The sequence below is a fragment of the Myxocyprinus asiaticus genome, chromosome 7 (assembly GCF_019703515.2).
Source record: "Myxocyprinus asiaticus isolate MX2 ecotype Aquarium Trade chromosome 7, UBuf_Myxa_2, whole genome shotgun sequence".
Classification (NCBI taxonomy): Eukaryota; Metazoa; Chordata; class Actinopteri; order Cypriniformes; family Catostomidae; genus Myxocyprinus; species Myxocyprinus asiaticus.
Genome location: NC_059350.1, coordinates 51,126,284 through 51,140,666, shown reverse-complemented (window position 1 = coordinate 51,140,666; position 14,383 = coordinate 51,126,284). Strand labels below are relative to the sequence as shown.

The following is a 14,383-nucleotide window of genomic DNA, read 5'->3' as shown; positions in this document are numbered from 1 at the left end:
CCCTGGTGCTGCCAAAACAACGCCAACTTGCATCTCAGAATAGCATTCTGGTGTGTGTTATCTGAGTCACTGTAGACTTTGTCAGTTCAAACCAGTCTGGCCATTCTCCGTTGACCTCTCTCATCAACAAGGCATTTCCATCCACAGAACTGCTGCTCACTGGATGTATTTTTGTTTTTTGCACCATTCTGAGTAAATTCTAGAGACTGTTGTGTGTGAAAATCCCAGGAGATCAGCAGTTACAGAAATACTCAAACTGTTATAAATTTAAAGATTAGCTTAATTTTTTTTATGTCTTTGAGTGCCTTGAGTGATGAATTGCTTTTATAAAACATAAACAACAGCAATATTATAAAGCAAACTGTTCTCAATTGGTTTTGTATCAAATAATTAACCTCAAATCATCCAATCAGAGTCGGAATTAGGCTATTCATTTCATAAACTCAAAAAACTCTATAGACTTACTGAGCGAAAAGTTTCATTAAAATTATTTAATTAGTTTTGCTTTAAAATTAATGTAGTTAGCTATTTAATGTAAATAAATTCATTCTCAAAGTAGCAGTTGAACGTTGGTTAACATTCTATCTTGGACCACAATCATAAACTTAACATAGATAAACATAGATTTTAATATCCATTTCTATGCAGATGGTGACTTGCAGTGTCACAGCTCAGGTCACCAAAGGCATTAAGTTTTAATAAAATCAGTTCGTGTATCTGCTACACATGGTTTCTCTGCTTTGTTCCAGAGAGAATGCACCTGATGATATCTATTCATGCCAGTTCCTCTCACTGCCAAAATTAATTGTGAAGAAAGCTCTGTGGAATCACTTTTTATTCATGAATAGCCCTTCAGCAGTCCCAGTTCCTTATGATGTGTCAAGGTTAGTTATTAGAGTAACACTTATTACTGTATTGACCATACACACACACACACACATATATATATATATATATATATATATATATATATATATATATATGTGTGTGTGTGTGTGTGTGTGTGTGTGTGTGTGTGTTATCATCAAGGGGCAAAATTGGAAAATTACAGTGAAAATTCGATATAGGTCAAAGCAAATGAATTCATTTTATTTAAGAATTGCAGACTACTAAACCTGCTTGATCGCTACAGTGTTGAGGGGCTCTTTCAAACATCTTATCCATTTTTTGCACTTCAAGACATATTACTCTAATTTAAGTTACAGAAAGATGCACGCACAAAGAAACAAACACACACACACACAAAAATGATCTTACTACACAAGAAATGTTTCTCCCAATTGTTCTCTAACTCATCTGAATACTGAAACTGAATATAAAGATTCATTACTGTGTTGTCATGTACAAGATCTTTATATTTACTGGTAAGAGGCTCTTTGAGGGTGAATCTCATAATTTTTTTAAAAAACACATCCATGTCATATTTGACCCACAAATCAAATGAAAGAAATAAGAAGTTATATTTTGCTTACAGAAAATGAAACCTATTTTTGGGCCATTTTGTCATTATTTTCATGACAACATACACTTTTGGACTTAAAACAAATTTGTGAGAGTGTGAAAATTGTTTTATCAAGACTTTATTGTCAATATTTACAGTACAAAAATGTACAGTTTACATTTACAGAAAAAAAAATATTACAGTAATGAGAATCTAGTCAGAATAACCACTGAAAATAATGAGAATAGGGAAAAAATAATAAAAAAAAAAAAAAAAAACACCTCAAATTTAAATGTCCGGATACATTACAGTAATGAGAATTTGAGTAGAAAATATTCTTAATTGTCATGAAAACAAAAAAATGTTGCAATGCAAAAAAATCTTAAAGATCCTAAAAGTATTTAATTTTATTTATGCAAATTAATATTTCATATCTTTTTGCTTTTGATTTTAGGGTAAAGTGGACACTAGTGAGAATCACCTGTGAAAGAGATGGAAGTATTCTGTTCCTATCACACACACACACACACACACACACACACACGAGAGAGAGAGAGAGAGGGAGAGAGAGAGAGAGAGAGAGAGAGAGAGAGAGAGAGAGAGAGATCCATTAAGAGTGAATGTGATTAATTGGCTTGACTAGGGCTGGATAATGTTGTTGTGGTTACCACACACCAGGGAGCAGCACCACTGACCAGGTAGCTGACTCAAACACACATCCATGCAAAAAAAACACCTTACCTTCAAACATTACCTGGAATTGACTGCTAAAAAATCTCTCATTAATAATACAGCTTCAGCAGTTTAACCTTGCCAAGAGGAAAGTGTTTAATCACAATGGGTGGTGGTGGTAAAGGAAGGCACAGGGGAGTGTAAATGTATTTGCAGGGTGTGTGTGTGTGTGTGTGTGTCACTCCCATTAAAATGCATTAAAACACGGGAGACTGAAAATGCAAGTTCATGCGAAGAAGTTTTCGTACTCCACTGCGTACAACTTTAGGGGGGTCACACTAAGCTTTGAGCATGCTAATTTTTTTCGGACAACGCAATGGACCAGAATATGATGTCACGTGCAAGGGCTTCTGGTGTAAGTAGGGATGTCCCAATACCATTTTTTTGAGACCAAGTACGAGTACCGCTACTTTTTTTTTTTTTTTTCTGAACTGCATATCAACGGTTTATTTCAATAGTTAGTTTATTACTAGTATACTTAGTTGTATAACAGTGAATATTACATTTCTGTGATACTTTTTTAATTTAAACTGAGCTTTTATTTTGGCAGAGCTTTTATTTTGAAGTGTTGTTAAGACCAAGGAGTTCTCACATAAGATGGTAGCTTCCCACTCTGGAAAATCAGGTTGCTACGTGACTCAAAGTGATTATTAAACCACAAAAGACTGCTATTTAAATAAATAAATATGTACTCGTATGTGCCTCGTGCTACAAAGTGAATTTGCACTCTGTTCACTGTCATCTGCTACAAACAGAGCGCTCGATGCTTATGATGGTGTTTTCCCTCTGTGAGCCATGGAGGAGCTTTAAAAGGTACGTGCAGCCGGCGTCTGCACCACACTGTCTCCACACATTCACAAGTGCTCACATTTGCAGCACGCCGCTCATGCAAACTATATAATTATATCATTAAATTGCAGTTTTTGTGGTAAAATAATATCACTAGGACATAATGTGATTTTAATTTGTGCGCTGAATGTTTACGTAATGACATTCTCACGTCAGATGGTATTGGTTAATGGTATCAGAGCATTTTTACAAGTACGAGCACATGAGTGCGGTAGCAGAGCCGATTCCAATACCAGTATCGGTAACGGGACATCCCAAGGTGTAAGTAAACAATTCATCACAAATAACAAAAAAGTGTTGAAATATATTGTCTGCTCACTTTCCTGCAACAATAAAACACACATCTTTGAAATATGTATTCTTTGATTTGAGACAAGAGGACAGCGTTTGACATTTCAATCTTCTTTTGGTCAAGCATCCTCTCGTCATACCAATTTGCAGGTCAGAGTTCACCAAACTTGAACTTTCAGTACGTAGTGTAGTACGTAATTTCTTCGCATGAAGTTGCATTTCTGGTCTCCCGCGTTCTAATGCATTTGAATGGAAGTGTATAGGGCTGTTCAGCCATGACGTCAATTTGTAGGCAAACCTGGAAGTCAGATTCACCACGGGTTCCCTATGGATTTTCCCATGGGTTTTTATAATGGGGATTTTGAACTTCTGAGTAAAATAAGGTCTGTGGTAAACATTACTTGATGATACGTGGACATTTTTTACTACAATATAAATTATACACAGGCATACCTCAAACCTGAATTTTGAAGCCGCTGTGTATTTAAAAAATAATAATTATTATTTTATTCGGCTTCAAAATTCACTTTTGAGGTATAAATGTGTGTTATTTATGTTTTAGAATAAAACGCCCACATATCATCAAGTAATGTTTACCACAGACCTTATTTTACTCAGAAGTTCAAAAACCCCATTATAAAATCCAGAGGTAACCCATGGCGAATTCTCTTCCGGATTTTTGGACTACAACCTGAACAGTTCTATGGAGTGCAAAGTGTAGTGTGAGTATAATGAGAGGACGCGTGACCAATAGAAGATCGAAACATCACACGCTGACCTCAGTTGAACTCAATGATGAGTTGTTAGGATGATGGCCTAATTTAATAAAGACAATTTTACCAAACTACATTTAAAAATCTAATTTCCCACTAATACAATATCATAGGACTATAATATCACAGTGCTTTACATTTATAATGGTAATACCATGGTATATGTATAGTAGTCATTCAGTATAATGTACATCAATGTACAATGGTATTACAATCTGATATCAACACAGTACGATGGTACAGCCATAGTTTGAATAACACACCCTTATAAAAACTACTTATAAAAACAGTGTTCCCAATTGTATGTGGATTGAAACATCACTCTTTGTGTAAAAGAATCCTGAAGCCAAATAAATTAGCATAAACATTTTTTGTGTGCAGTTTAGTCCTCTGCCCAGACACCGCCACTTTAAATGACACGCTTGTCTTACCTTTTACAATATTTTCAGTTCCATAAATTCCTACTCCTCTCAAACACATTCCAGCTTGCTCTACATTCTAATCCAATTTCTTACTATTGTGAGAGAACGGCACATCAAACTCCCTACTGAGGGCATAAAGCAGACATGATTGGTTCTCAGAAGTTTCTTTTTGAATAGCCAGTAATCCAAGGTCACACTTCATCACCCCTACTTCCTCACAGGGGGTTTTATGTGCCTTTAAACACAGGGAAACGGGCGATATTTCTGCTGCAAAGAACCTGCTGTGCTCTAACTTTCACCAATAGTACAGTGCATTGTACATGCAGTTGCAGATAAACAAACCCTTGCTGTTTACTGTACTTAGGCCGCTACTTTCCAAGGCGGCATGCTAATGTGCAAACATTTGGATGTTTTTGTGTGCAATTCTGATACTCTTTTGGTTGAAAAATATCTTACATGGACAGGGTCGTTCACAAGCTGCTCACGCAGGTGTTGTTGAACTTAACGAAGACCTTCATCAGTGCTGGTAAACGTTAGGATGAATTAGCAGTTTTTTTTTGTTTCAATTGTTTGAAGGTAAATATCCTAATAGTACAGTGCTCTGTTTGTTCTGCTGAGAGGAAACCCGCTCCAAACAATTCAGAGCGTTGGTTAACTGTTTGAATATTCAAACTGAATCGTGAACCGAGATAGTTCATTTTGCTAAGAATGATTTGAAGACACCGATTCGTTAGCGAATAATATGACTAGTTTCTTATCGTAAACAGCCAACGGAAAAAAAACGGACATGATTTGATTGCTGAAATTAAGGAAATGTGACGTTAGTCTTAGTCATTCACAGGCTGCATCAGTGCGTTACCTACACGAACCTAATGAAGACATTCTTCATCGTTGGCAAACCATAGGATGAATTTACAGGTTTTGTTTCAATAAATAGTAGGTAAATATACACTAATGCAATGCTCTTTTAGTTCTCAAGTATCTTGTTATGGTTTTACTGAGTGGGAAAACCGCTCCAAATGACTCAGTGCATTAGTGAAGTGTCAGAATGATTCGGGCTGAATCGCGAACCGATTCAGACAATTTAGCGAAGCCATTTGACTGATTCAAAAGAGTGATACATTTGCGAATCTTGTGACGTTTTCTGATTCTAAACAGCTGATGGAAAATACCGGACACACAACTTGATTAATGTAATTGTCATGGAAATAACGTTGTAGCTGTTTGTCAATTTAATATGGCATAGATTTCCCCAGCACCACTGCTTTGTAGCTTTTATTCACTATTATGTTGTTCTCCCCAGTTGTATAGTGTATTAAACCTTTTTGTATGAAAGGCAGGGCGAACTGTAAGCCGAACTGACTTTTAAATTATGTGCAGCAGGATATGGATTAGGCTATTGATATAAATACAGTTCAGTATCAACAATTCAATGTCGCTTTTTAAAATGAGTTTTCACAAAGTTTAATTGCAAAAGTTAAATTTAAATGTATATACAGAATATATACAGTACTGTGCAAAAGTTTTAGGCACTTGTGAAAAATGTTGCATAGTGAGGATGTCTTCAAAAATAATGACATAAATAGTTTTCATTTATCACTTAATGTCATACAAAGTCCAGTAAACATAAAAAAGCTAAAATCAATATTCAGTGTGAGCACCTTTGCCTTTAAAACAGCACCAATTCTCCTAGGTACACCTGGACACAGTTTTTCTTGGTTGTTGGCAGATAGGATGTTCCAAGATTCTTGTAGAATTCGCCACAGTTATTCGATCTATTTCGGCTGTCTCAATTGCTTCTGTCTCTATATGTAATCTCAGACTGACACGATGTTCAGTGGGGGGCTTTGTGGGGGCCATGACATCTGTTGCAGGGCTCCCTGTTCTTCTATTCTAATCTTTTCTATTTGCAAAAGTAATGTTTGGGAGTCTAACATGTATTTTCCTATTGGTACACTAAACCTGAAGATATATATATATATATATATTTACACAGCAAATTATGGTTACTCCAGGGATGCTTGTGCATCAGCATTAGACGCTTGAAATGTCCCTCCCCTTACTTAAACGGAAAATATGATTGGTTAGCAAATATCCAATCACGTCTGAAATGAACGTTCTTATCGGTGGATCAGATTAGTCGGACTGTCTTTCTTGTCCTTGCCATCAGTTGCGCTCCTGTCTCCCGCAGTTCCGTGCACATTTAGAGAGAATCTCTGTACACTTATAAAACAAACAAAAAAAAAAAAACAAAAAAACAAAATTCACTCAACGGTGCTTCGGCATTTCATTAGTAGATTGCAAAAGTCAGGTCAAAAGCCTAGTCATTGTTCTGGCGGCCATACGCATCATCACTTATTTTAGGTGGGCATACGCAAAATCCTATGAAAGATAGGTGTTCATATGGCATATGCCTGCGTATGCCCTAGACTACACTACTGATGGCCAGTGTGTTTCACAGATCTCACCCTCCATCTCTCTCTTATCCTCTTCGGAATTCCCTTGCTCCTTAATCACTTCACACAGCTGCCACTTTTAAACACAGACTCATTTATTACAGGTCACTAATACAAAAGAAGACATTTAAAAGGACAAAGAGACTCAGCCCCACAGTGCATGAAGATCATCATACACAATGTACTGAGCAAGACAGTATCTTTATCACTAGCTGATTCTGTCATATAAACATACATCACTGGAGTATTGGAGCATGTTTTTTTTTTTTTTGTTTTCATTGTAAGTGAATGTATCATACATCATACACATTGTTGACTGCAAAGAAAGAGTAAAATAAAGAGGCAGATTAGAATCCATGTAGAAGAAATGTACCTTTGCAAACATTTACCATGGTAAGTAATTATAGCTGCCACCAGAATACCATAAAATCCTAATAAATTAATATAGGATATCAAACCATGTAGGAAGTTCAAATTTCTTTTTGTTTTTGAAGACAACAGTATCTGACATAAGTAATCACAGTTTATTGTAGTATCAACTACATTTTTACCATTTTCAAAATAATTATGTGAGTGGCATTTATTTTGCATGGCATCTTCTTTTGTGTTCTATGGAAGAAAGAAAGTCAAATGGGTTTGGAACAACATGAAAATAAGAATTTTCATTTTTTTTTTTTTTTTTTTTTTTTTTGGAGAACTATTCCTTTAATCCTCCTATTCTGATCCAGTAAGGCCGCTTGCTTTGCTCTATGCAGTCATTTTTGACCGGACACTTTTTTTTTTTTTTAAGAAATTATAATATTTCTTCTTCCCTGAAGTAAAAACAATAAAATAATGCACTTCTTATTTACATTAAAATGTCTAGATTTCACCATTTATTAGCATATGCAAATTAGCACATTTATGTAAATTCACTTCAGTAAAAACTAGTTGAAACGTGAAGAAAATATGACAATGTGTCCTGTATTGAGGACAGATAACTGCCATCTGGTGAAAAAAGAAAAATAGCATGACTTGAATATCATGTTATGACAATAATAGCCTGTAGATGGCTGCAGTGTTCTATGCAGCTATCTACTGTGTAGTGGTTCTAAATTTTATCACAAGTTATGCATTTAGATACATTTGTAGACATTATCAAACTAGTATTTGTCAAAGATTAGCTTTTTTTGTTTTTTACTGTTTTTAAGTGTCAGTTTTTGCAATAATGTCACATTATGCTAACAATTAAACTTGACCTGGTGTTACAAAGAGAAGACACTAAATAATCATTTTGTTACCAATCATGTATTTCAAACATCAAAATGTAAGAACTTAAAGTAACTTAATACTAATGTCAAGAAAAAGAAAAAAAAAAACAGAAATGAACAGCAATGGACTTTGAAAATTAAATTAATGTATAAAACAGAAGACTCAGACATTGTTCTTTGTTCTCTTAGAGCGTGCATGCGTGAGTGTGTGCATGAGTGTGTGGGTGCGTCCGTGTGTGTTATGTTCTGTGTTCTTCCTTTTGGGTGTGTTAGTCTCACCCATTTATTTATATGTGTGTGTGTTATGGTCTTACCACTGATATATAGATTATAGATTTTGATAAAAAAAAAAAAAAAAAATATTATATAGTTATAGTGTCACCAGTTCATTTGTGTATGTGTGTGTTTAAGTGTGTGTGTGTATGTGTGTGTGTGTGTGTGTGTGTGTGTGTGTGTGTGTTTTGTTTGTTTTTTTCAGACCACTTATGCTTATCAAATCAATAAAAAATAAATAAATAATAATAAAAAAAATGTGCTCCAATAAACGAAACCATTTTTATTACATCGGAAACATTTATTTCGGCCAAAAATGACCAAACAGAATCAGAAGGTTAAATAACTCATTGTTATTGAGGCTTTTGAAGTGTTTCATACATAAATATTAGCAATCATTCAGCACCATGCTATGTTTCAAAGTACCATCTAATACTATTCACTATACCATGGTACCGCCACAGTCCATTTTTGAAAGGGGAAGTACTGATAAGTAAACCAATAAGTCAATTACACCTGAATAGAGTGGCAAACAAGGTGGTACTTGCAAGAACAAAAGGTTCTCATAGACTGTGTCAGACTATTTGGAAATTTAGGAACCATTTGTTGGTTTCAAACAAGACTTTTATTGTGTCATTCCATCAAACAGAATTACAACAAGGATGAGATGCATATTTTGGAATAGTCCCAAAACAAATCAAAGTACAAGGCAATAAAAAAGAAAAAAAAAAAGAAAAGAAATCTAGCTACATCTCCGATGGCTGTTCAGTCAAAAGCAAATACATTTTTCATAATATTAGCATGGTACATTTAGGACCAGATTTGCACACATTTGTCACAAACTCTTCGCTATGACACTTTGGCGGAAGTATATTACAGTCTACAAAACATATGAACAATGTCTCCCAGGCCACAACACAGTCACACTCTCATTGAGAGCATTTATATATTTCAGACAAAAGTATTTTCTGTCAAAGTACAATGAAAAATTCTCCATTGGAGATCAGTAGTTTATTTTAGTTTGTTTTGTGCCCTTGTTGAGTTTAAATAATCTGTAATATTGCCTTCCATAATATGTTTTGTGGTTAAATTAATATTTAATATTCATTATCAAATTCATTACTTTTTAATACAACATTTTTTTTATTTTTATTTTTTTTTATTTTTTTTATTATTTTTTATTTCTTCAATACATAGTTCTCAGTCCTGGGTGAGTCTATTTGCACATAAGTGGCTCAGTAGTGGACATTCAAATTTGTTGCACATACATGTATATACAGCTGTTCAAATTCCAGTTCATAGCTCTCTCATGGCACTTCCACCAACCTTTTGTGCCATTGAGGAAGGCACTTATTTCCTGTCTGCACTTGAAGGACTGTGGTATGGCCACACCATGTCCTCCGTCTGAATCAGATTTGTTAATAGTTCCTATTTTTGAGAGCAAAACTGGAGGAAACTGGTACGATAAAAAAAAAAAAAAAAAAAAAAAAAAAAACATGACGAAATACAACAGGAAAGAAAATAAATAGTATCCAAACATTGTTAGTCCATTAAGAAATTCATGATAACTGGATGAATGCACCATTTACACCACTTTACAAGACAATCCATGTCATTGTCTGATTCACATCCAAGAGTTACCCTTATGTTCTTGTAGGCTCTGTAGGCTACTAGATCTATAATGTAGCTGTGTCCACCATTTGCTTTAAGAGTTAATGAGGCAAAAACAGGAGAGAACAATAGCAGTGTTGTTCGCCTCAAGTAACATAACCAACAACATACGAACAGCAACAATCCAGGATGGATGAAAAATGGTCAAAAAGACAATTTACTAGTGAAAAGTCGCTCTGTCGACATACAGCATGTTAGCTTTTTTTTTAATTTTTTTTTATCTTGGTATAAACGTACTGTATGACACTAGAAATAAACTTTCCATTTCCAGCATCTAAAATCTCAAGAGGAAGTACTCTTCTTTTTTGTCAAGTTGGACCGTGTCTCATTTCACTTCCAAGTTGTAGGAGAATCAATTAGTTACATTGGGTTACATTCTGATTATTAGAATAGAAAAGTGGAATAGTTTTGGAATAGTTTAGAGGCACTTTGGTTGATCAGTATTTCCTTTAAAGTCCAACATCCTCATATATCTCTGTCTCAAATTCCTCTGGCAAAAAAAAAACAAAAAACAAACAAACAAAAAAAAAAGTTGAATGTTTTTCTGTTTTTTAGTAATTCCATTTTAATGTACAATATGAAAGAAGAGTAAAGGAATAGTTCACCCAAAAATGACAGTTCACCCTAATGTTGCTCCAGTGACTTACTTTCTACAGTAGAACATTTTTATTTTTTTTTAAATAGTCCTCACATTGTTTATTTGACATATAAAGTAAATATTGATTCCAGTCTGTCAAGCTAAACAAAGAAGACAAAAACTCCATAAAACCACATTTACAGTAATCAAAGACTATATTCCAAGTCTTCCAATGACAAATGATCACTTTGTGTGATGAACAGAAATGTAAGTGCAGCGTAGTTCTAGCAGAAAGACTAGCAGCTGTACATCATCGCACCATTAGCTAAGTAACTCCTAGCCAATCACACGTAAGCCATTGCTTTATAAGTCTGTTCACAATCTACCACATTGCTGTTTCAGTGTGCTAACACGGTAACCTCCACCACCCCACCACCACCAGTTGAGTCCCGTCCTGCACGGAATTAGGCTCCTCGCCCCTGCCTCCTATCTCCGGCAGGATATGACGGTTCTGAGTACAACTTCTTTGGACCGCCAGACAGGGCTTACGCCAAAGAGAGACAATTCATTTCTGTGTTCTATTCATCAAATAAATGTCATCTTAAATTTCACTCAAGTCTGCGAATTTATGACGTTGTTCACTCTCAAATCAAGTCATTAATAAACTCTTTTTTTAATCGAATACAGTGGCTACATCCAAAACATCAAACCTATTGCTTCTCATTGCATATCGTGACCAAGTGTCATGATGTCGTGTCTCAAGAACAGATGACGTTTAATATTATCGATGTAGCCTCCATATTTGATTTCAGCGCTTTATTAATTATTTGATTTGAGAGCGAATAAGGCTTTACATTTCGCTTTGTTCATCACATAAAGTGATCGTATGGCTTCAGAAGACTTGGAATACAGTGCATGAGTCATATAGATTATTGTTAGTGTGGTTTTCTGGTGTTCGTTTTGTCCTTTTTTGAGCTTAACAGACCGGAGTCACTATTCATTTTCATTAAATAGCAAATAAATCCTTTGAAGACTTTTTAAAAATCAACATTTTGTGATCCACGGAAGAAAGAAAGTCATACGGGTTCAGAGACAAATGAAAAGGTGAGTAAATAATCACAGAACTTTCATTTTTGTTTGAACTATTCCTTTAAGAATCTGTCGGTATAGGTGCTGGTTGAGGAATCTGGGACTCTAGAAAGTGGAGACTGCAGTGTTACACTACTGTATTCCTGTGCCGATATGGTGGGGGTGGAAGGACAGTTCCTGGTCTCTTGTTAAACTCGGAAAGATACTCTGGGTTTTCAGCTATAGCAATTCGACTTCGGATACTGTGCCTGTAGAGATGTTTGCTTTTGGAGCCTTGTGAAGGATCTTGAGTGTTTGGTTGGGTCACCTTGGGGGGTAGACTGTGCTGCCAGTAGTCAGGATTATCAAAATTCTGCTTCAATTTCCTGTCGACCATTATTGTCCCAGTATTACCTGCTTGAAGCATGTTACCTGGATAAATAAGCTGGCCCGGAAGGTCAGAGGTACACTTACTGATGACTGCAGACTTTGCCACTTGGGTTAAGTTGGGTTGGGTTGCACAACCAGGCTGACTTGCCAGACATGGTTGGATCTGTTGGCTGACGAGGGAGATTTGTGTTAATAGGGAAGAATTGGCAGACTTGCTCGAGGAATTGGCTTCAACACCAAGTGGAGACTGGAAATGCTGGCCATTTTGGCTCAATGATCTTGTTGGAGGAGGCTGAACAGGTGGAACAGCGAAATGGACGTGTGTTCCCTGGCCGTGGTGATGGGCTTTCCCGGTGTGAGTGGTGAGGATAACGTGGCTGCTTGTAGTGTTGGCTGCTGTTGTCATCTGCAGTGGGATGGAAGCTCCATTTTTCCTCAGAATCTCCTGGTTCGTCCCACTGGTGTTATTGTATGTGTTGAGGTAAAGGGGTTCATTGATGTACTCATCCTCAACCTTGGGTTTCCTATTGGGGGTGCTGTGGTAACCCGGGTTGTCCAGCGCATTAATATTTCTATTTTTCCGTAGAGTTACAAAAGGATTCTCCTCAACAGGACTAAGATGGTCTGCAGACACAGAGAAATTAGAAAATTGTGTGGTTGACCTAAATATTTTGAATGATTACTTTTACCTAGAAATGCAATATACTGTATATAGTATCTACACTACACAGTGTTGGGGAGAAACTAAAACTAAAAGTAAACTAAAAGTAGCGGTGCAACTATCTTAATTACATTTTCAGAGGCATGACAGTAACTCGCCTGTTTTTAAGGTAGTGTAGCTTTTCAGGTAACAAGCTATTTATTCCAAAAAGTAATGGTGTAGCGTGACAAAAGGTAATATCAAGCGTAGCGTTTGTTCAGGTAGGTCACGTTAGTGAAGCTTGCAATCAGCTGACGCTCAGCTGATCATGATGACCTCTGCCAATACAATACAAGTCCTGCATTTATGTATTTGTCTTAGCTGCTTTCCATTGCATGGATACAATCTGCACTTAACATCCTCCCTCATCCTCAGCTTCACATCATGTATGACAGCTTTGCCTTTAATTTTTCTTAAAAAAATGTAATGAACAATTGTATCATGTTGCACTGTCAGGGGGGAAAAGTTAAATTGTACAGTGTTATATCATGATTGTATTCAGTTATTAAAAGGGTATTTTGATTAATTTAGTTTTATGAATATAAGCTAATTCCTTTTTTTTTAAAGGGTAGCTTGACTTTTTTTTTATTTATTTTATTAACTACATTCAATAAGAATTATCTTGTAGCTTGGCAAGCTAAAGTTTCAAACTAGCCTAAGTTTCAAAATTAGCAATTGTCTGTTTGCAAATTGTATCATATCAAACTTCCTTTTTTAGAAGGGTAGTTTTACTGTTTTTATCTAAATGACAAGTAGCTTGTATCTTGGCAGGCTACCATTTTGTAGCTTCACCCTTACAAAAATCGAGAGTTCACGGCAAATTTGCCACTGATCATTTCACATGCGAATGAGCTTTGCGGCAAACCTGTGGCAAATTGTCCTTTGTTGCCAAAGGTTTGCTGCTGGTTCACCACTACCGATGAAGAGCTGCAAACTTAGAACACTTTACATTTTTTGTCTGTTAGTAAAATGTAACATCACTAACAAAAATTTTTAAAGGGTAGTTTGACTGTTTTTAACTACTTTAAATGACAAGTAGCTTGTAGCATGGCGAGCTAAGGTTTTAAAGTAGCTTCAGTTTCAAAGTTAAAAACAGTTGTAAGTAAATAGCGTAGTCTAATACACTTTCAAAAGAATTATTTTTAATCTAACTACTTTAAATTACAAGCAGCCTGTAGCTTTGTAAGCTTCAGTTTCAAATTATCTTCCCTAACACTGATACTGGATCATAAAACATGATCAAAGAACAGTGAGCACTCAGATCAAATGTTAAAACTTGTAGCTCACCACCCACAATTCATTGGCACTTTTTGCTTTGAGGTCTCTGAGGTGAAGGATGAGACTCATAACTGCTGCCAAGATTTGTAATGGAGGAACTCAGAATCTATTGATTTATCATCCTACTCAACCCACCACATTAAATTAATGTTTTACTCCAGACACTCCTTTGTTTTAAACTATCTAAAGTGGAAAAGGAGAGACTGTAATAT

The 14,383-nt window shown here is 35.7% G+C and overlaps 1 protein-coding gene across 1 annotated transcript in view; it reads right to left on the bottom strand.

Moving 5' to 3' along the window:
* Positions 1–8,753: 8,753 nt before the first annotated feature.
* LOC127444344 (receptor tyrosine-protein kinase erbB-4-like) overlaps positions 8,754–14,383 on the bottom strand; it is a 235,374-nt gene continuing 229,744 nt past the window's right edge. The window contains exon 27 of the mRNA XM_051703647.1: positions 8,754–12,817. Coding sequence (XP_051559607.1) covers positions 11,952–12,817 — 866 coding nt within the window. The 3' untranslated portion in view covers positions 8,754–11,951. The remainder of the gene's footprint in view (positions 12,818–14,383) is intronic.